Genomic DNA, 23,292 nt, shown 5'->3' on the forward strand with positions numbered 1-23,292 from the left:
GTGCTTTCACCGAAAAGCTATTTTAAAATCGGACACCGCGATTGCATAAAGGAGTTCTGTATCTATAATTCTTAAAATAATTGTTATGTTTTTTGTGAACGTTTATCGTGAGTAATTTAGTAAATTCACCGGAAGTTTTCGGTGGGTATGCTAGTTCTGAACGTCACATGCTAATGTAAAAAGCAGTTTTTTTATATAAATATGAACTTGATTGAACAAAACATGCATGTATTGTATAACATAATGTCCTAGGAGTGTCATCTGATGAAGATCATCAAAGGTTAGTGCTGCATTTAGCTGTGGTTTTGGTTTATGTGACATTATATGCTAGCTTGAAAAATGGGTGTGTGATTATTTCTGGCTGGGTACTCTCCTGACATAATCTAATGTTTTGCTTTCGTTGTAAAGCCTTTTTGAAATCGGACAATGTGGTTAGATAAAGGAGAGTCTTGTTTTTAAAATGGTGTAAAATAGTCATATGTTTGAAAAATTGAAGTTTTTGCATTTTTGAGGTGTTTGTAATTCACGGCACGCTCTATCATTGGATATTGGTGAGGCGTTCCGCTAGCGGAACATCTAGATGTAAGAGTTAAGCAAACCTGAACAACAGAAGCCGAAGTCTACCTAAACTATGTCATAGAGATGTACAATATCAATGAATGCTATATTTAGTCACAACTGAAACAGTTTGAGACTGAGGGAGAATATAGTAAAGCCAAATAGAACACATTTTGGGCAGGTTGGTCTTGCACCCAGTGTGGCAGGCAGTCGACACAGATGGTCACCCTGAGATAGGCTATGTATGCCAAAGTCAGGAGGAACTGGGCCACTGTAGCATTTTACCAAACCATCATCCACTACCCTGGCCCTGGCCTTAGATCTGTCTGCCTGTGTCACCATGGTGTCACTACGGTCTCTGGTCCAATCAGTCCCCTTCCAGGTCTATCAGCAGGGAGCATGTGATCATCATGGCTTCTGTTGCTCCCGATCTGGGCCAAATAAGAACAGTGGACCAGATTCTTCTTATCAACCCTCCTCCCTTCCCTTATATGGCAGGAAATTAGCTAAGAATGAGGTAACTGGGCCACTTTGAAAAAAATATCATCAATGCACTACGCACCATGTGCTGTAGATGGATTGACAGATGTGTTTCTATGGCTGCGTTTACACAGGCATCTCAATTCTGATCTTTTGACTAATCAGATCTTTTTAGAATTGGGCTGCCTGTATAAACGTAGGCTATCTAGTGTTCAGTTGGATAAAAAAAAATATCCTGTGTTGATGAATCTCTACTCAACAAAACATAACTCCCATGTTATTATGCAATGCAGATAAGTCACATTTTCATCACATATTGGTGCTGTGTGGGTAAACAGAGAGACCCGTAGGTCTATGTTATGTCTTGTTGTGGAGTAGACCTGGGGTGCATTCATTAGTGCGCACCATAGCAAACTGTAGCAAAACATTCTTATTGGTAAAGTTCAGTTTAGTCCTTCTCCGTTTTGGCCTTTTGCTTCTGTTTGGTTCCTAGTGAATACACCTCAGAGTTGGTCAGTCAGAACAGTGGGGTGGGTTACCTGCTGTTGAGGTGGTCCTGACAGCCTCTGACCTCTGTAGAGCTGGGGTGACCACTGTCCAGGAGCTGCTGCACTATCTGGTTCACGTCCAGGATCCTTCCCATCAGGCTGTTCATCTCCTGGTCCAGGCTCTCAAACCTACAGAGAGTGGGAAATGAGAGGAGGGAGAATGTGTGTTTTAAATGACAGTGTTATGTAGCCCTTATGAGGGAGGGTTCAAGGAACGGATTCCCTAAAAATGTATGACTAGCTTTATAACTAAAAGCAAGACTTAAATCTAACATTCTCCCTATGATCTCCACCGCAGACGGGAGCTGTACCTATGGGCTATGACCTCCACGTCCTCCAGCCTCTCTGGAACCTCCATTTTGTTGAGCCACTGCTCCTTCTCGTCAATCCACACCTCGCAGGCGTTGACCTCGCTGAACATGAGGTAGACAGCCAGCGCGTCGTGCAGCCACTGCTGCCTCAGGACGGCCACCTCGGCCACCTCGGCGTACAGCTGCTCCGCCTCGCCCATCCTTGACTGCACCTCGTCCAGCTCCCGGTAGTGCAGTGGCAGCGCCACCATGTGTTTGCGCAGAGTTACTACATGCAGCCGGTGCTTGTCCACAGCCTCGCGCACACCCCGGTGCTTCTTGAGCAGTGACTGGGTGGAGTACTCGTCGTGGCCAAAGTCCTCGCTGGACACTAGGCGGTAGGCGTCCTGCAGCCATGCCAGCAAGTCGTCCGTCTCCGTGCTGAACTGGAAGAAGTTGAGTGCCTCCTGCAGGTGGCCCAGTCTCTGCGCTGCCTGGTCCTCCAGCCTCTTCCACTCCCCTTTCACCTCCATGATGCGCTCCTGGATGCCCCCCGTGCCAAAACTCTTCTCCATCAGGATCTGCTTGCCCTTCTTCATGGTCTGCTGGAGGAGGGAGCGGTGGGCCAGCAGCTCCCCAGCCAGGGTCTTGTGTTTCTGGAGAAGCCGCAGCACACTGCTCAGGTCCTTGCCGCAGGTCTGGGCGGCCAGGATGGAACTCTTCTCGCGAATCCAGGCCTCAGACTCCTCCACCTCCTGGAAGAAGGCCCAGAGGTGCTGAGACTCCTCCAGCTCCAAACGCCGCTTGGCCGCCAGCTGCTTGAGCTCCTCCAGGCAGGTGCTGACGTGGTTGACCCGGTTGCAGATCACCTGGGGGTCACAGGGCTGGTAGCCTGGGAAGGAGAGAGAATAGGGAACAGGGGACAGGGGACAGCACTCAATATACATGTCTTTATTGGTGATGTCTATGGTGGACTGTATGCAAAGACTCAGTTAACTTTGCATGTAAACAAAACACTACTACTGATATAAAACAGGCGTAAAGTTTTACAAAATAACTATGTAATATCCACAAAATTGAAATAACTAAATTAATTCACTTCTGTATTGTAAATGGATCTTCAGAAAATAAGTTGTGGAAAGTCATGCTTGCCCTCTTGTGGGTCTCTCAGGAAGTGCCATGGTCATCTTCACCACTCAATGTACAGTAAACTGTACTCCTACACACTCTTAATACAAAACACTCCTTTCTTTGTTAACTGTGCTTTTTTCCGGGACCATAGGAGACGTAACAGCAACAGTCAGTATTTCTAATCCTATCGTATCCAAATATTTCCTCCCTCAAAATCACCAAGTTGTTATCAAAGCACATTCCACTTCTCACTGAAGATGATCTGGCAACATAGCCATCTGATGTCTTACCTTCAATGGTGGTGAATTTGAGAGCGGCTGTGTTAAGGGTCTGCACCCTTTCTGCCTGCACTGTGATGTCAGCTTCCTGGAGGCTGTGTTTCTGCAGCAGGTCATCCACCTCCAGCAGATGCTTGCCGAAGTCTTTGGAAAGGAGCTGGACCTGTGGTGAGAGGGATGTTGGTCACCTTCCTGACACTCAGCAGTGCTTCCACTGACCATGCTGCCTGTACTGAAACGTCAAAGTCAATTTCTCAAGGGTTTCTCACTGTTTTTTCATATACTGTATCTCCACATTACCACTTCATGTGTACACAAATGTCAACCCACAGTCTACGCTGTTGAGTCGACACAACTTAGAGACAGTATAGCGTTCATGTAACGTCAAATGCATGACACAATACTGGTCTCACCTGCATATCCTCCATCCAGTCGATCATGTAGACCATGTCCTGGAAGGTCTTCTGCAGGGCCAGGTTCTTCTCCAGCCGAGCCTTCCTCCCCACCACCAGCTCCTTCAGCAGGCTCCACTGGCCCAGGATGTTCTCCTTGCGGGCCGAGATGCGCCGGATGTCGTAGTAGCCCTCCGTCTCCATCTCCCCAGCCAGCTCCACCACCACCCCGATGCGCTCCTCGTACGACGAGATGTCCGCCTCAATGGCCTCGTGCTTCTTCATGGCGGCTTCCACCGCTGGCAGGTCGTAGCCAAAGTTATCCTTGTGGGACGGGACATTCAGTCAGAGGATCACTTAACTACAGGCAGGTGATAGTGTAACAGTATTCCCAGTCAGAGCAATGCAGTCATAGGAAAATACATCTAAATATACCAATGTATATTTAAAAGTAATTCATGTTATACAATACTTTGCCATTGGTTCTAAAAAGACATTATAAAGACATTTCATTCTCAATCCACAGCTATAAGACTATTGCTATATAACTGTGATGATATGGCCCCTGTGTGATATGTTAGAGACATTAGTCACTTCGGCCCTGTGGTCCCTACCTGAGACACGAGGCGCTGGTTCTCATTGAGCCACGCCTGTCTCATGGTGGTCTTGTGGTCAAACCGCTGGGCCAGCAACTCCAGCTTCTCCTGGCGAATCAGCTCCTGCCGTAGTGCCACGCCTCTCTCATGCTCCGCCTTCTCCAGCCTCTCCCACGCCTAGCCAAATGAAAAACAGAGGAAAATGTACCCATAATGCAGCATGGTAACAAACATAAAGAGGAGTAATTTGCACTGATTTGCTACATTTTAAAGAACCTGATATTGATAAAGAAGGATTTTATATTTGCCAAGACCTGTCCAGTTATTGCATTATCTGTTCAGGCATTTGAGACACTCCTTATTCCCACTTATACCAGTATTCATTACCTTATTGATATCAGAGATGAGTTTCCCTTCATGAGGCACGTATGGTTTCTGGTTGTTAGCTCTGAGCTTGCTTTGGATAGTAAAGAGGAGCACCTCCAGGTTCCCCTTCTCCTGGAACCTAGCACAAGACAAAGTGTGTTTCACAAACATCTTGAGACACAGTACTGTGCACAAGGTGGGCTCCGTTTGAAACCTAAAATCACAGGTGTCATATCCCAGATCCTTTAACTTAAAATAACCATCTGCTCAGAAGTGATAACAGACATGTATTTTTTTCCTATTATTAAGTTACTAGGGTAGTGACGGTCATGGAATTTTGGATGACGATTATTGGTCAGCCAAATGACCACGATCACCGTTATAATCGTTTGAATACTGCACGAATGCCCGGCCACCCTGTCTTCAGTCAGCTGTTAAATAAACGGCTGTTAAATAAACGGTTATGACGGTTTTCATCCATAGGTGTCGCTTACACAATCATTGTGCCAGTCCTATGAATTACGCTTCTCATCAATAGATTATCCGTGACATTTCCTGCAGGCTTGACCTTCACAGCAAAGGCCTTCATTATTACATGTGACTTAGCTCCACACACTGTCTAGTTGTAACCAAATTCACAAATAATAAGTGGTCATCACTGAGCAGATTTCAGAGTCATATGATAGGTGACCACCTCTGGCCATCGAGGGCTGCCAGGGAAACTAGGCTGGGTGAGAAGCCGGGTAAGGCCTCAGAGATACTAGTCACCAGAGGAGATGTCTATCCTCTAGCCACAGAGAGAAAGGGTCTGGAGACACATTTGGGTGTCACATCACTTAGATCCAGTCCCTTTTGGTCAAATAGGGCATGAGTCACATGGCACGGCTAACTGGGTGCTTAATTTTGCCAGACATGCCAGCTTAGGGCCTCATGCTGGGCCTCATGCTGGTACTACTGTGCCCACACCCATCAATGTGTAGGCTTTTTTGTTGAATACCGCAACAGTTATGTCATATAGCACACATCAAATGAGAATCAGATGAATCAAAAGCATTTGTCTGGGGGCATTCACTGAGAAAATAACATCAAACTATAAGAACTTTAAAACTATAAAAGGGTGAAACTATTGACTCAACCTAAATCCTGTCCTAAAACTAAAGCATCCAAAAATTGTTTAGTGATATTTGTATAAAACAAAAGTTTGAAGTTTGAAACCTTCTGCTGTATGAACGGGACCACTATACAGTAGATATAAAACATGATTTATGCTATTATGTATCATTTGCACAGTGTTGACTTACTTGATGGGCTTCTCGATGGTGCAGTAGGTGGTGAAGGCTTGAAGCTGTTGCTGGACACCCGTTAAGGAGTTGGCAAACTTCTGGTTGCTAATGATGCCTATGGTCTTCTCGATCCACTCCAGGAGCTCCGAGGCCAGAGCCTCATATCGATCGATCATCTTCTGACCGTCAATGGCATTGTCCAAGACCTGTATAACACATAAACATTTAGCATGGATAGATATTACGTAGGATTGATTTAATTCATAGCTTTTGATAGTGGATAATGGATTGATAATAGATTGAATCGTTATCAGTTTGTTTTGACCTACACAACTACACTGATGTGAGCAAAACATACAGCATGATATACAGTGCCTTCGGAAAGTATTCAGACCCCTTGACTTTTTCCACATTTTGTTATGTTACAGCCTTATTCTAAAATTGATTAAATAGTTTTTCCCCCTCATCAATCTACACACAATATCCCATAAAATAGGATGTTTGCTAATTTATTAAAAAATAAAAAATGGACATATTTCATTTACATAAGTATTCAGACCCTTTACTCAGTACTTTGTTGAAGCACCTTTGGCAGCGATTACAGCTTTGAGTCTTCTTGGGTATGATGCTACAAGATTGGCACACCTGTAATTGGAGAGTTTCTCCCATTCTTCTCTGCAGATCCTCTCAAGCTCTGTCAGGTTGGATGGGGAGCGTCACTGCACAGCTATTTTCAAGTCTCTCCAGAGATGTTCGATCGGGTTCAAGGCCAGTCTGTGGCTGGACCACTCAAGGACATTCGCAGACTTGTCCTGAAGCTACTCCTGCGTTGTCTTGGCTGTGTGCTTAGGGTTGTTGTCCTGTTGGAAGGTGAATCTTCACCCCAGTCTGATGTCCTGAGCGCTCTGGAGCAGGTTTTCATCAAGGATCTCTCCGTACTTTGCTCTATTCATCTTTACCTCGATCCTGATTATTCTCCAAGTCCTTGCCTCTGAAAAACATCCCACAGCATCATGCTGCCACCACCATGCTTCACCATAGGGATGGTGCCAGGTATCCTCCAGATGTGACGCTTGGCATTCAGGCCAAAGAGTTCAATCTTGGTTTCAATAGACCAGACAATCTTATGGTCTGAGAGTCTTTATGTGCCTTTTGGCTTCCGTCTGGCCACCCTACCATAAAGGCCTGATTGGTGGAGTGCTGCAGAGATGGTTGTCCTTCTGGAAGTTTCTCCCATCTCCACAAAGGAACCCTAGAGCTCTGTCAGAGTGACCATCGGGTTCTTGGTCACTTCTCTGACCAAGGCCCTTCTCCCCTGATTGCTCAGTTTGGCCAGGTGGCCAGTTTTAGGAAGTTTACAAATTTCTTCCATTTAAGAATGATGGAGGCCACTGTGTTTTTGGGGTCCTTCAATGTTGCAGACATATTTTGGTACCCTTCCCCCAGATCTGTGCCTCGACACAATCCTGTCTCGGAGCTCTACGGACAATTCTTTCGTCCTCATGGATTGGTTTTTGCTCTGACATGCATTGTCAACTGTGGGACCTTATACAGACAGGTGCGTGCCTTTCCAAATCATGTCAAATCAATTGAATTTACCACAGGTGTACTCCAATAAAGTTGTAGAAACATCTCAAGGATGATCAATGGAAACAGGATGCGCCTGAGCTCAATTTCGAGTCTCATAGCAAAGGGTCTGAATACTTACGTAAATAAGGTATTTCTGTTTTCGCTTTGTCATTATGAGATATTGTGTGTAGTTTGCTGAGGAATGTGTTTTATTTAATCCATTTTAGAATAAGGCTGTAACGTAACAAAATGTGGAAAAAGTCAAGGGGTCTGAATACTTTCCCGAAGGCACTGTACATATTGATCACGTCACTCATGTGTTCAAAACATACAGTACATATCACTGTATATATTCACTGTATATTACTGTATACTGTAGGAGATATTTACACAGGTTCCAATGACAATTGTTCTGCCACGTACAGCAGGATCCAAGGTTAAATAGTGTGTCGGCATTCTCCTACCTTTCCCACTCTCTTGCCCTCTACTCGAAGGGCTTTCATCTTGGAGAAGTAATGGTAGTAGGACACAACATAGGTTATTATCGACTTCTCATCTGGGTTCTCCGTATTCACGTCTGCAGAGTCACACAGGAAGGACAACATCACACAAACACTTACAGCACACACATACAATACATAACAGAATCACGCCTTCACATGAAATCATTTCAGGTCGTGTAAAACAGAGACTATGGTCACTGTAGCTGAAAGTCTGAGAAGGTTTGCACGTTTCAGATATGTGTCACCCAATGTCCATGAATTGCTGAGGAGGTTGTCGAGCTGCTATTTCAATTCTCTGTGCAGTCTTACCTTCAGGGTCCAGGAGTTTGGTGAGCCCCAGGTTCTGCTCAGCAATGTTGAAGGCTTGCTGGAGGTTGTGTGTGGCATTGGACCGGATCAGCTTATGGAACTCAATCAAATCAGGCCTGTAGTAAAGTAGGTCACCTAGTTCACTTTCTACATGGTCACATAAATACATATTTTAAAGCAAGACGTGCTTGTTTAGCCAATGCTGACCTGTGTCGGTGAATGAGAGCGTTGAAGGCGAGACCATCTCTCCAGGATGTGGTGAAGTTCTGGATGTTGACCTCAGAGTACCTGTGGGACAGTTGACACAGAACACACTCACAACCATTGGTCCAATGCATATATCCTATCTAACTAAAGACATGGCATGTAACAATAGTAGTAAAACAACTGTCAACACCCTGTCAACAAAGGTTGACGTTCAATTTTGGCTTTTGGTTCAATTAAGATACTCACCCAGCGGTTTTCATCTGGCACCAGAGTAGTAGGGCATCCTTTGCCGACCGCGTCTCCCTGTTGTCGTCACACTCGATCTTAATCCCCTGGATCTGTATACACAGGGAAGGAGAGCAGACGACAAACAACCACGGTCAAGGAAACCAGCCTCAAAACTGTCCTCAGTTCAGTAAGATCACCAGATTACTACGAGGTTGAGAAGAAAACAGTTAGGAAACACACCCATGTTGCTGGTAAGTTTCAAACACACTGAACCCAAAACCCAGTGCCTTTCAACAGTCACACCAGGAATGTATTCATTATGTCGATTCCGTTGCAAACAGTTTGGTCTGTTTCAAAATATTTTGCAAAAGAAACCGTTTATTCTAAACAGAAAACATTTTGCAATGAAAACAAGAGTTAGTTTCTATTGGACAAATTCAGGTAGGTCCCTCCCTCCCCATTTCGTTCCATTTGCTCTGTTTGCTTCCATTTGGTTCTTAAATGGTAAACGGTTTCCATTGCAAGACGTAATGAACACACCCCAATAGTCACACAACTGCTTTGCATGGCTCATCACTAACTCGCACACAGACATGTGCCTGTCATGTTGGGAGGAAGGCCACAGAATCATAACATCACCGTGCACCCTCATCATCTATGACAGCCATTGGCCCAATCATGTCACCCTGACATGATACATGTTAATGGGAGGGTTGACACCCTAGAATCTGCTAGACCACCCATATCAACCAATCACACTTCATCCGCTCACATACTGTACACGCTCACTCACACCGGAAAGCAACTGGAGGTTTATAGGACTATACTGCATGCGCACGGTTTAGTCTCCACCTACAGCGAACGGTTGTTTGTGATTAAATGATGATAGGATAACACTACTGGTATGTATGAGGAGAAGGATTAGTCACTATCTAACTGAACAACCATGGTTCAAATTAACTGCTGCCCAGAACCAAACTGACTTTTTACAAGAGCCAATGAGGACATTCCATCTCTAAAATTACCTGCTCGTATTTCCGATCAGGCAGATTTGAAATACCCTTGATCGCAGTGCATATCCTCCAACAATAAACAAGATTCCTGAGAAAAACAAACCATCTGGCAGTGACAGAGAGGCATACACCACGCAGGTCACAATTAAGTAGCACAAACACAACGGCACTGAGCAAAGCAACTAGAAAGGAATAGTTAAGTTACGAAATATAATGGAGGTGTCAAGTGTTTATTAGAGTCTTGAAATCGTCTCCTGGAGATCATTTACCTCCTGGAGTCCTCTTTTCCCCCCTTTCTCTCGCTGTGTCTGCTGCCTGCTGCAGTGGCTAGGCCTTACCTGCTGACTGGGCAAAGTAAACTGAAACAGTCCAAGGGTAGGGGAGGGGGTGAAAGAGAGGGAGAAAGAAAGAGAGAGGGAGACAGAAAGGGAGGAGAGACGTAGTAAACTAAAAGAGGAGTGTGAGAGGAGAGTGACAAGACAACCCCAAACGGTTGCAGAATCGGTGACCGAGAAGGAATTAGGAGTGGCAGAGAGAGAAGGAGGGAAGGTGGGGAGGAGGATAGGCCCTGACTGCATCCTGCCCTGCCCGGAGCCCCACCCCTTGCTCCCTACAGCACAAATCAGTTTCCAATAACGCGCTTCTCCTCTTTCACTGCTAGCAAAATTGAAGAGCCCATCGACTCGCTGGCTCCACAGTCAGTGCAGTAGAATGGGATGCCGGCCAAAAGTGCCCCAGCCAACCCATAATCACTGTTAGAAGGCAGAGCGATAAGCTATGCCATACTAGCCTCTCCTCCTGACTCCATAGGCACCACTAGCCTACGTCCCTGAATCATATGTGCAGAGACACGCTGATTTCAATAATGCAAGACATGCGTTTATGCTGAGACCACCACTGTCCTGAAGCGACAACAAAAGCCAAATGATTTTGCGCTACTTACAGTACATGCCTGTCACTTGTCTGTGGTATCGCGTCCTGTAAGGCCTTGTGCCCATTGTATGTGTACAGTATGTCTCTGAGGCGGATGTCAGACAGTATGTCCCTGTTTGAGATCCAATTACGATCAGGACCAGAGTGACGTTCAAGCTTTGCTAGTAACGTCACACAGTGACGATGCGGCATGTTTCAGGGCTTCTCCATACAGTCTTTTGGCCAGTCTACAAATCACTCTGATTTCTGCCCTTTCTCTCCTAAATTAAGACAGTGCTGAAACCAGCATGCCTGTAGTGTCAAAATCATGACAATAATATACACAGAATTTTGGACTACTTCGGTTTACCGCTGGGACACAAGAAGTGGATACCTTTATCCAACAGTGCTAAATCTGTCGCTTCCTTAGATGGGTTCACCTTAGCTCAAGGACTAATGAAAAAGAGTGACAAAAGGTACGATAAGACTTTGTTCTTGTGTTTGAATTAGGTGTATTATAATGTCGTCCCCCAGGCTATTGCACACAGCCTGGGATATCAATGATTCAAAGTTGGCATTAGAGCAGTGTTTCTCTAACTAGGGGTTGCGAGAGCAACTCTGAAATAATTTGTTTTTAAATGCTCATAGAACTGGGGTTACGTCAGTAACCTCTGGTAGCTGGTAGATGCAGTTGTAATAAACATAGCCGCGCAGGACTCTTTAGAACAGAGTGGACAAGACCAGGCACTAAATCAATGATGATGTTCTTTTCTACACGTAAGATCATACAAAATTATTGCCTGATGATCTTCTGAACATCCCAATACCTTGCTGATGGTTTTCAGTCACTTCAAACTGTCCTTTATTGTCAGACTAATTTGTAATAGACTGTCATAGCCCCAGTTAAAAAAAAGGAAACATTGGCAATTGATCACATCCCTTTTTTTACATTGTGGGGTCGCACATTTTTGGAAATTTCAAAATGGGGTCACGGGCCAAATAAAGTTTGGGGACCACTGCCTTAGTGGGAGTGCCCATAGAAATCAATGGGAGGGACCTACTGAGTCAAGTACTTTGTGAGAGATGAAGCTAATGCCTATGCGCCGGTCATTCTGTATTGGCTAAAGAAGGCCAAGTTTGAAGCGCTGGTTCATCAGACTATTCCTGACTCTTGGGGCAGATTGTCTATGACGTCACACTGTCGAACATGTACCAGTCAGAAACAGGAGTTTGTAGAAACAACGGTGCACACCCATATGAGGTTCATCATCCACATGCTGACCGAGTTCAAAAGTACCCCACAGGGACAAAGACAGAATAGAGCTACACAGCACTAGAACATACCGTCCCCAACATGAGACACACACAGGCCTGCAGGAACTGGATGCCCAAAATACCTCGCAGAGGTTAAGCTAGCAGCAGGTCTTAAGGACAATCCCAACAGGGGACAGGTACGGCCCCACAGGAGTTGGCTGCATGACAAAATAAAGAAAATGTAAATACAACCACAACAGAAACGACAGAGACAGAGACAGAGAACACCAGGCACCAGGACGGGTGGGCAAGGTCACTACCTGGAAGCGAAGGATGATGGTCCAGATGAGGCCAAGAGTGAGGCGGTGGTTGCCGTCAACGATGTCGTGAGAGCCGACGTTCTCCAGGTGGACCCTCTGCTCCTTGAGGAACTGCAGGGCCTTGTCCACGTTCTCCAGGCAGTGGATCCGCATGCGACCCCGCGTGGGCCTCGGCTAGGGCGAGGGAGGGATGGGGGAGGGAAGGAGGGAGAGAAGGGTGAGAGAACAGCGAGGTAAGGAGGTAGAGGGAATGAGAGAGAGAGCATAAGAGTGGGATGGTGAGCGGAGTAATGCTTGAATGGTCAAAGCAATCTGCAGGGGAAATACTTGCTTTGATCTCAATGCCTTTACAGTAAGACAATATTTTTCTCTTTAAAAACGTAATGGCAAAGAAAGCATGCAAATGCTGTTCCCATCCAATTGTCAAATCCACATTATGCTGACTACTATTCTCATACGATCACACATGACATATAGCTGCAGTGCTGACAACATTCATGAAACATTTAGACATGACTGTATAATATTTGGAACAGAAATAACTACAATGCAGAGCTCTTTGTTGAATAGTTTGTGCTTCTTCTCCTAGCATCTACTGACAAAGGTAGACCGAGGTTGTGAACCAGAGAATGGGTTGACCAACCAGCATCTCCCCAGACAGGACCTCCAGCAGCCTTGTGAGCATGTAGCCGTCCCGTAGGTCGTTGTAGAGGTCAGCAATCCGACAGGACACTCTGGCCAGGTGGGAGTTCACCCACTTAGTGAAGGTCTTCTTCTGGACAGCATCTCTCTCTTCTGCAGGAGAAATGAAATAAACACAAGGCTTACAAATGTAGGATATTCATAAAAACCAGTTTGCTACAGCAGGAAAATAAGCCTGCAGCAACAGGAAATGTGAATTATTATGTGGAATTAAATTGACATTTTTGTAGGTCGTTGATCCATTTTATGTTAGGGCAAATCAAGTCTGCCACTTTAGTGGAAATGGAAATGGATATTACTAACTTTAGAATACTTTTTAAACCTTGAACACACTACAAGTTTGCATTCCCTACGGTGCAGGAAAATTCTCTGCAACAAAAGAGTAATCAAATTAAGATCCTACATCTGTAGTTCATCAGGATAGAGCTCTGATCAGTGATGTAGTTACTAAACCTCACATCTGAGTCGTGTCCCCAGTCACTACTGGTCCAGTCCGAGTCCAAGTCCGAGTCCTGGACTCAAGAACTACAACACTGGCTCTGATATATCCACCATACCTCCTTGTCAGTAGCCCCCTGTATGATAGATCATCAATCAAGTCCTTCCACAACGTTAAACATCCATCAGGTATACTGGAAGGTCTACGAAGCTTGTGTGTTTTGTAAGTGATGGAGCTGTGACTGAGGCAGGTGAAGGTGCTCTTGTTCCTCTAGTCCAGTATAGTCTCTCTATCCACCCACCTGCCAAGGCCTTGATGCGGGAACACTCAAACAGTTTGGAGCTGGTGACCTCGGTTTCCCAGTGTCCCGAGCTGCTGGCTAGACGGGTGTTGTTGTTGTTGAGCTGGCGCTGGGCCTCTGCGTTGTCCAGGTCTGTGGAGGCATTGGCCATCGCGCCTATTTCCCTGAACAACTCTACAGACACACAGCAGGAGAGTTAGTTAGAGTACATTTAGGATGCGGATCACACTTCATGCACCCTTTAGCATCCCCATAGAAAGAAATGATACTGTACAAAGGTAAATACATAATCTCAAACACCGTGCAGAAAATCTGAATCACAACAATTTGTCTTTAAGGGCAAAGCGCATGTATGTTTTGATAGAGCTCCAGTCCACACCATATATTAAGTAATCCAGGGAGGGCTATGAACAGCCATAGATATCTACGATTTCTGAAAACAGAAGCATAAGTGATCACTTACGCTTTGAATCAAACCCATTTGCTAATGTTAATGATCATTTCTCATTCACAACTCGCCCATATGCTTATCCAAAACATTTCTGATTCTTAATAATAATTTCTCATTCGTGACTCATTCATTTGCATAAAATACATAACAGAGAGAGTTTGGCACACTCTTCTTCCCTGATCATGTCTTATAAAAAATGACTTTATTGAAACAACCGGTTCATATTGTGTCTCTTTCACATCAAGTGGGATGAGATCAGAGCAGTGCCGTCAGTAAACAGTACAATATATCAACCAGAGAGCTCCTGCCCTTATCCCCCATCCCTCTGGCTCTTTGTCATGTTACACTCATGTCAGTATGAATATGGACATGTTCAAGTGTAAGTGTACAGTGGGAGACTGATTGAGGTTGAACTCTTTTCTGTTACAATACCAGCTAATGTCCTTGAGGCAACCCACAAAGCACAAATATTCAAAAAAATCCCCCTCCCCCAATCCTCAACCCCTGATTCCCCTCCTCTGTTCTCCTCCCATCCCCCACATTTCCCTTTCAGCATTCAACAAACACTACCAGTATGGGCCAGATAGATCATACAATACAAAACACGACACATAGTGAAAATAAAACACAAAACATCAGTGAAAGACTAAATGGACCAAAATAGAACAAAATATTACACTTCGACATCTTGGCAGATAAGACAATACAAAATAAAATACAAAATAAACATGTATTTCCTGCTCAGTTGCCCTCTCCTCTGAAAAAGCACTCAAGATGTGAAAAGCAGGAGTAAACACTAAATACATGATCCTAAATACATACTAATTAAAAAGGTTGAAATATTCTAGACTTGTGTAAATCAAATTTTCTGAGGATTATGGAAATACGATTATCATTCAATGTGAAGCTGGGAGGGGTCTGTGTTACTGAAACTGTAAGGCTTGGGATCAGGGCAGAGTGTGAATTATACCGTAACATTTTGGGGTCTCTATTTTTTTCCACAGGACTTCCTATTTTATGGGCTTAATATGACCTATAGTAAAGACATGTATTTTGACCCAATGAGTCCCCCTGTATCGCCGGCACATTTTGGACTTTTTTAAAAACGGGTTTAAAAAAGGTCTGTGTGATTAATAGAGGCTGAGCTAAAGCGGTCCTTTAAACAAAAAAAAGTCTGTAGTGTTCGAATAGTTTGAGCTATCTATGAAAAGATATCCATGAAAAGCTGAGACTCTCATGAAGAAGGACATGTAACATGTTTTGCTCTATGACGTTCACTAGCTACACAAAAGTCGTTAGAAGATAAGGGGTTCTGCTACATCGAAGATCATTGGAAATCCCAGGACATAGTGTCTATACTGTAATAAGCTCACATACAGTGCATTCAGAAAGTATTCAGATCCCTTGACTTTTTCCACACTGTTACGTTAAAGCCTTATTCTAAAATTGATGGAGAAAAAAAACATTTCGCATCAATCTACACACAATACAGCATAATGAAAAAGCAAAAACTGGTTTTTAGAATTTTTTGCAAATGTGCCTCGACATAATCCTGTCTCGGAGCTCTACAGACAATTCCTTTACATTTTACATTTTACATTTTAGTCATTTAGCAGACGCTCTTATCCAGAGCGACTTACAGTAGTGAATGTATACATTTCATGACCTCATGACCTCATGGCTTGGTTTTTGCTCCATGCATTGTCAACTGTGGGACCTTATACAGACAGGTGCGTGCCTTTCCAAATCATGTCAAATCAATTGAATATACCACAGAGGGACTCCAATAAAGTTGTAGAAACATCTCAAGGATGATCAATGGAAACAGGATGCACCTGAGCTCAATTTTGAGTTTCATAGCAAAGGGTCTGAATACATATGTAAATAAGGTATTTCTGTTTTTTAGGTTTAATACATTTTCAAAAACTTCTAAAAACCTGTTTGCACTTTCTCATTATGGGGTATTGTGTATAGATTGATGACGGAAATTGTTTTTTAAAATACATTTTAAAATAAGGCTGTAACATAACAAAATGTGGAAAAGGTCAATACTTTCGAAGGCACTGTAGTTGCTGTCACAAACTCCACACAGTTGTCACTGACTAGTTGGATATTAATTTCCCAGTGAGCAAACTATTTCTGTACTTACAGAATTCATATAAATACATTTTTATCAGGTTTTTGCATTGGTGGACCTTATTGCTCTAATAAAATTCAGTAAAACACATGAATGCAACTGTTTATGTCAAATTGTTTTGTGTTCTATTTGTTGTGCTGAAAAGAAAATGGTAACACTTTATTGTGAGGCTGGATATAAGGGCTGGACATGCAGATAAATGAAACTCAGATGAATGAAAACACAATTTTTGCTGGGATCTGATATGGTTCACGGTAAACATGTATTAGCTTTTAAGGGGGCATGAACACAACCAGTCATATTTTCTTCTGATTGTCAAACAAATCACTTCAAAAAGTAAGCTACCTACACATGTTCATCCACTCCAAAATAATTCCAGCATCCAAACATTATACTGTGTACCCGCCATTTAATGAATGGAAAGAGACATCTGTTACAAAACACCGAAAACAGTAACGACATTTGGCGATTGTCATTAGTAGGCCTACACTCTTCTAGCCTGAATTCAGGACCCCATGCAGTCTTTTAATTTTATTTTTCAATGATCACAATATTTTTCTTAATTTATTTCCCTCAGCCTCCTTGGGCCACTGAAATGCTCAGTCCAATGTGTGGGCATGGGGAAATACATTTGAATATACAATACCAGTCAAAATTTTGGACACGCCTACTCAGTCAAGGGTTTTTCTTAATTTTTACTATTCCTACATTGTACAATAATACTGAAAGCATCAAAACTATGAAATAACACATGTGGAATCATGTAGTAACCAATAAAGTGTTAAACAAATCAAAATATATTTGATATTTTAGATTCTTCAAAGTAGTCACCCTTTGCCTTGATGACAGCTTTGCACACTCTTGGCATTCTCTCAAAAAGCTGAACCTGGAATGCTTTTCCAATGGTCTTTAAGGAGTTCCCACATATGCTGAGCACTTGTTTGGCTGCTTTTCCTTCCCTCTGCGGTCCAACTCATCCCAAACCATCTCAATTGGGTTGAGGTTGGGTGATTGTGGAGGCCAGGTCATCTGATGCAACACTCCATCACTCTCCTTCTTGATCAAATAGCCCTTACACAGCCTGGAGGTGTGTTGGGTCATAGTCATGTTGAAAAACAAATGATAGTCGGTCCCGTGTGGCTCAGTTGGTAGAGCATGGCGTTTGCAACGCCAGGGTTGTGGGTTCGATTCCCACGGGGGACCAGTACGGGGAAAAAAAAATGAAATGTATATATTCACTACTGTAAGTCGCTCTGGATAAGAGCGTCTGCTAAATGACTAAAATGTAAATGTATAGTCCCACTAAGCCCAAACCAGGTGAGATGGCGTATCACTATAGAATTTGTGGTAGCCATGCTAGTTAAGTGTGTCTTGAATTCTAAATAAATCAACGACAGTGTCACCAGCAAATTACCCCCACACCCTCACACCTCCTCCTTCACGGTGGGAACCACACATGGGGAGATCATCCATTCAACTACTCTGCGTCACACACGACTCATCAGACCAAAGTACAGATTTCCATGGCTCATGTTTCTTGGCCCAAGCAAGTCTCTTCTTCTTATTGATGTCCTTTAGTAGTGGTTTATTTGCAGCAATTCGACCATGAAGGCCTGATTCACGCAGTCTCCTCTTAACAGTTGATGTTGAGATGTGTCTGTTACTTGAACTCTGTGAAGTATTTATTTGGGCTGCAATCTGAGGTGCAGTTAACTATAATGAACTTATCCTCTGCAGCAGAGGTAACTCTGGGTCTTCCTTTCCTGTGGCGGTCCTCATGAGAGCCAGTTTTATCATAACTTATCAAAGTTCTTGAAATGTTCCAGATTGACTGACCTTAATTTCTTAAAGTAATGATGGACTGTTGTTTCTCTTTGCTTATTTGTGCTGTTCTTGCCATAATATGGACTTGGTCTTTTACCAAATAGGGCTATCTTCTGTATACCACCCCTACCTTGTCACAACACAACTGATTGGCTCAAACGCATTAAGAAGGAAAGAAATTCCACAAATTTACTTTTAACAAAGCACACCTGTTAATTGAAATGCATTCCAGGCAAGGCAAAGGGTGGCTACTTCGCAGAATTTCACATATAAAATATATTTTCATTTGCTTAACACTTTTTTGGTTACTACATGATTCCATATGTGTTATTTCATATTTTGGATGTCTTCGCTATTATTCTACAATGTACAAAATAGTACAAATAAAGAAAAACACTTGAATGAGTAGGTGTGTCTAACCTTTGACTTTGACTGGTACTGTATGTACATACTGCCCTGATTGGATGATAGAATCGTCTAGAGCCCACCCCCTTACCTCTAAATAAAAAATAAGGCACATGGTATTCAACCTGTCAGTTGGAGCTGGAGTTGGACCCTGAAAACGACACACTTCCACAGGTGTGTTAGGCTACTTTGTTTTGTCATGAAAATGAAAGGCATACATGACGAATCTTAATTTGCTATATCATTGTTGTACTGTTTTCAATAGGTTACCAGAAGATCCAGAAGAGGCAGGACCAGAACTGCCTTTTTGCATGGTGAACCATCCTGGCCAATACCCTATCGGCCAACCATTTATTGCAGAATGCCATGATTATCTACAGGGCAGACTATAGACCTCTTAGTTTCAGATGGAGAACACAGAAACAAATACTTAGTATACAGTTGAAACAATGTTGCAAGTTCACTAGCTGGACCTAGTTGATAATGTTACAAGTTCGCTAGTGGGCTTGACCCAGTCAAAATAATGTTGCAAGTTCGTTAGCGAAAACTCAAGACAGACAGAGAGAGGGAGACAGGCAGAGTAGAGAGATGAATGTGATGAAAGAACCTAAGCTTTTATTTTCATATTTACCACTGTAGCAGTACAACATTTCATTCTAAACAAACAGGATAAGGGTTCAAATACAACTTTTGTTGTATTTCGGGGAGCTCATGTCTCATTCCGGGGGCTGAGCCCCCCTTGGCCCCCCATCATTCGCACACTGGAGTGTACTTATCTCTCTCTCTCTCTTCTCTCTCACTCTCTATTTCCTATTGCAAGTGTTGTTGTACACAACCATTCACAACCATCTAATACATCAAGAAATAAAGGTTGAGTCAGAAAGAAATGGCAACAAATATTGGACAACTAAGCAGCCAAGTGAGACAAACAAAATAAAATGTCAAAAGAGCCTCAGAGGGACCTCCACTATCCGCTTCTATAGAATGATGAGCCTAGATATTCTGAAAAATATAAACGCAGCACACCCATCAGGAGAGTATTCTCAATTCCAGGAATGAGGTCATCAATAAATAAAACATATTATATTTCAGGAATCAATTGGAAATGTACAGTAAATACATATCATACTGAGATCATACTGAGATTATACTGAAATCATACTGAGATCATACTGAGATCATACTGGAATCATACTGAGATCATACTGAAATCATACTGAGATCATACTGATTTCATACTGAGATCACACAGAGATCATACTGAAATCATACTGAGATCATACTGAAATCATACTGAGAGCATACTGAGATCATACAGAGATCATACTGAAATCATACTGAGATCATACTGAGATCATGCTGAAATCATACTGAGAGCATACTGAGAGCATACTGAGATCATACTGAAATCATACTGAGAGCATACTGAGAGCATACTGAGATCATACTGAAATCATACTGAGAGCATACTGAGATCATACAGAGATCATACTGAAATCATACTGAGATCATACTGAGATCATGCTGAAATCATACTGAGAGCATACTGAGAGCATACTGAGATCATACTGAAATCATACTGAGAGCATACTGAGAGCATACTGAGATCATACTGAAATCATACTGAGAGCATACTGAGAGCATACTGATATCATACTGACATCATACTGACGTCATACTTACACATCTTTCTACATGATCAAATCTGTCTCAGATCATGTCAAAGGATCGATGCAATGCTCAGTGATATTCAGTTAGTCCTAAATTCAATGCTCAGTGAAATTCAGTCAGGCCAAAATTCTATGCTCAGTGAAATTCAGATTTAGAGAGAGCTACAGTACTGTAACAATCACACCACAGCCCCCTTCCTCTCCAGATGTGGATAATTTGTATGTGTGTGTGTGTGTGTGTGTGTGTGTATGTATGTATGTGTGTGTGTGTGTGTGTGTGTGTGTGTGTGTGTGTGCGTGCGTGTGTGTGTGTGTGCGTGCGTGTGTGTGTGTGTGTGGGTGCGTGTGTGTGCGTGTGTGTGTGTGCGCGCGTGCGTGTGTGTGCGTGTGTGCGTGCGTGTGTGTGCGTGTGTGCGTGTGTGTGTGTGTGTGTGTGCGTGTGCGTGTGCGTGTGGGTGTGCGGGAGACGCAGAGGAGGGTGTAGTGAAGCATGAGTCTGATGTTTCACAGCTCAACGCGTTCCAGTTGGTTGTCTCATTCCCCACCAGAATGTTCCCTGGATACCCAGAGCGCCTCCTACAGTAACTCCAGAGACTGCACCCGTAGGCGTCAGCAGTACATCTCCATGACCGCTCAAGAAGCTGGTGTGTCCTACAATCACATACTACCAGATACTACTAGCCCCTTGAGCCATGAAAGCGGGTGGTAGGTCACATACTTACTGAACAACATACATCACCTTTATACAGAAAGACCCCACATGTGTTGCACAAAATAATGCACTACACACATGCTTTTCAAGGGACTGCACGCACATTAAAATGCCATGGTCATGTACTGTATAGTGAAGGATTCACACTGATGGTAGGCCACCACACAGTCACAATGGTCGCCAATGCATTAAGGCTCCATCCGAACTGTCACACTGTCATATGTGTCAAACGAATTGGCCTGTGCTGTTGCTAGCCTTTGGTCGCGCCAGCAGGCCTTTCCTAGACCTACCACCTGGTGTCCCTCTAATAAGACAGTCTTTTAGCTTAAGGATCCCACTGACTGACGTGATGTGGTTCTTCCTGGTAAACAAACACAGCTGTCAGTGTCTCAGCGTGCCAGAGGCCCCTCTCACATATCCAAGACGCTCTGCACTGAAACAACAACACTGTTGCTCTCCAGCAATAATCCAGCCCACATATGCTTCTGCTTCTACGGGGACAATTCACTATCCGGGGTGGCCAGACTGTTTCTGCCATTAACAACAGCAGCCTACATAACCTACATCTAGCTGGGTAACAGCTAGCGTGGTGATCAGGCTAGCCCTCAACAGGGAATCCAATGACGATCAGACTAAAATGAAGCAATAACAGATTGACAGGCAAAGAAGGGACGACACAGGGTCCCATACATGTCCATGACAACTCCAGAAGAGACACGACAAGGCAACATGCCTAAGCCCTTTGATCCCTCTGATGCTGGGAGAAGGTCAGAGACAGTCAACTGCACCTTTGACAACACAACCACCATGGCAGGCGAGGTGTAACCATTGAAGTTTAGTAAACGCTGAGTCCTTACTGTTTCTTGCTACACCTTGTGCATACTACAGGGCAGGAGAAGCCATGCTGTGGCCACATTTCAGACCAGAAGAGTCTGAACATACATTCAGGATTCTCTCTATGGGTTAGTCTGGCCCTGATCATTTTCTGTGTTGCTGTGTTCTGCTGCTTCTGTCCTTTACAGACTGCCTCTGCCCTTTATAGCTCAAATCAGTTGTAGATACTGCAATACTCTATAGTGACATATGCACAATTTAGATCGGCCATCTTTGTTTTTCGCCAGTTTGTTTCTGGCTCTTGATCAGCATTCTCCTCCAAAGCACTCAACATTATTATTGCTCTTTGGCTACACTGTGTCACCCGGCTACAACTATAAATCTCCAGCCTGCCGGCATGGAGTAAAACTCAGGCTGTATTCCCCCACCCATCCCTTTTTCCCACTGCCCCAAACATGCTTCCGGAAAGAATGGCTCTGGTACAGTAATTCACAACACCTCCTCAACGAAAAAAATAATTCCCAGGCAACAAGCCAGCTGCTCCAGTAGCACTCTGCCTGTGACCTTCTCACTTCCTACTTCCTGTCTGAGAGAAGCAGAGGTCCTTTGAGGAGCTATGGAAACCACTGCGGTGGCACAAACTGCCCTTTATTGAAGATGTATGGAGATGCAGAATTATTTTAGGGATCTCTTCCTGCTGTATTTAAAATGCTAATCTGAATGTGTTGTTTCTATCCTGAGTAGCCCCTCTTTGCAGAAATATGTCATGAGTCTTGATTACATGTGTCCCCCCTTTGCAAAGCATTGATACTGCAAAAGACACAGAACATTTTAAAACCTAAATGTAGTGTTGCTAAGTATTCCAAGTCAACATATTTCCCTTCCTTGAAAATCCACCTTCAGTACACGATCAAATGAACACGTCTTGACAATCATCAAAGTGAAGCGTTTTTTTTTTTATCATTTCAGTTCCAGGAATAGATACATTTACATTTAAGTAATTTAGCAGACGCTCTTATCCAGAGCGACTTACAGTAGTGAGTGCATACATTTTGTTAGTTTTTCATACTGGTCCCCTGTGGGAATCGAACCCAGAACCCTGTCGTTGCAAGCGCCATGCTCTACCAACTGATACGAGAGTGACAGCCTGACCCCAAACTCTTTTCACTGTGTAAGGAGTTAGGGGGCTAAAGAAACTAAGACACTATGGAAAGAAGAGGATAGAACAGAAGAGAGGAAGAAGTTCCCCTGAGCATAGACAGATGCCACACCACATTACACACCACAGAATTGAGGACCTTTAATTCTGTCCCCCTCAGGCTGGGGACTGGTCCCTCATCTTACTGGTCCACCCTCCTTTTTCATTCAACTTTTCATCCATCTTTTACAAAGGTTGGTGTATCAGTGGACATTTTTACCTTGACTTTTACTCTCCACACAATATTACTGTCAATTTGCATACAATGGAGAACACTGTGAGTATTGGCTATATGGCTAGGTTATTTTCTGAATGCACACTTCTGTCATATCAGTAGAGATCCAGGCCCTTTATTGTATTTTAATGTAAAGACAATGGGTCC

At 43.6% G+C, this 23,292-nt stretch overlaps 1 protein-coding gene across 5 annotated transcripts in view; it reads right to left on the bottom strand.

The window, feature by feature from the left end:
• The window catches only part of LOC106580737 (spectrin beta chain, non-erythrocytic 4), a 65,011-nt gene that overhangs the window by 39,584 nt on the left and 2,135 nt on the right, over positions 1-23,292 (bottom strand). For all 5 annotated transcript variants that reach the window (XM_014162093.2, XM_045703574.1, XM_045703573.1 and 2 more), the window contains exons 2-15: positions 13,680-13,853; positions 12,881-13,032; positions 12,238-12,411; positions 8,757-8,848; positions 8,511-8,591; positions 8,304-8,419; positions 7,956-8,068; positions 5,941-6,128; positions 4,661-4,778; positions 4,292-4,450; positions 3,699-4,001; positions 3,298-3,448; positions 1,898-2,768; positions 1,578-1,715 (exon numbers count right to left, since the gene is read on the bottom strand). In XM_014162093.2, coding sequence (XP_014017568.2) covers positions 1,578-1,715; positions 1,898-2,768; positions 3,298-3,448; positions 3,699-4,001; positions 4,292-4,450; positions 4,661-4,778; positions 5,941-6,128; positions 7,956-8,068; positions 8,304-8,419; positions 8,511-8,591; positions 8,757-8,848; positions 12,238-12,411; positions 12,881-13,032; positions 13,680-13,830 — 2,807 coding nt within the window. In that variant the 5' untranslated portion in view covers positions 13,831-13,853. The remainder of the gene's footprint in view (positions 1-1,577; positions 1,716-1,897; positions 2,769-3,297; positions 3,449-3,698; positions 4,002-4,291; positions 4,451-4,660; positions 4,779-5,940; positions 6,129-7,955; positions 8,069-8,303; positions 8,420-8,510; positions 8,592-8,756; positions 8,849-12,237; positions 12,412-12,880; positions 13,033-13,679; positions 13,854-23,292) is intronic.

This window comes from Salmo salar, chromosome ssa20 (assembly GCF_905237065.1).
Source record: "Salmo salar chromosome ssa20, Ssal_v3.1, whole genome shotgun sequence".
In the NCBI taxonomy this organism is placed as follows: domain Eukaryota; kingdom Metazoa; phylum Chordata; class Actinopteri; order Salmoniformes; family Salmonidae; genus Salmo; species Salmo salar.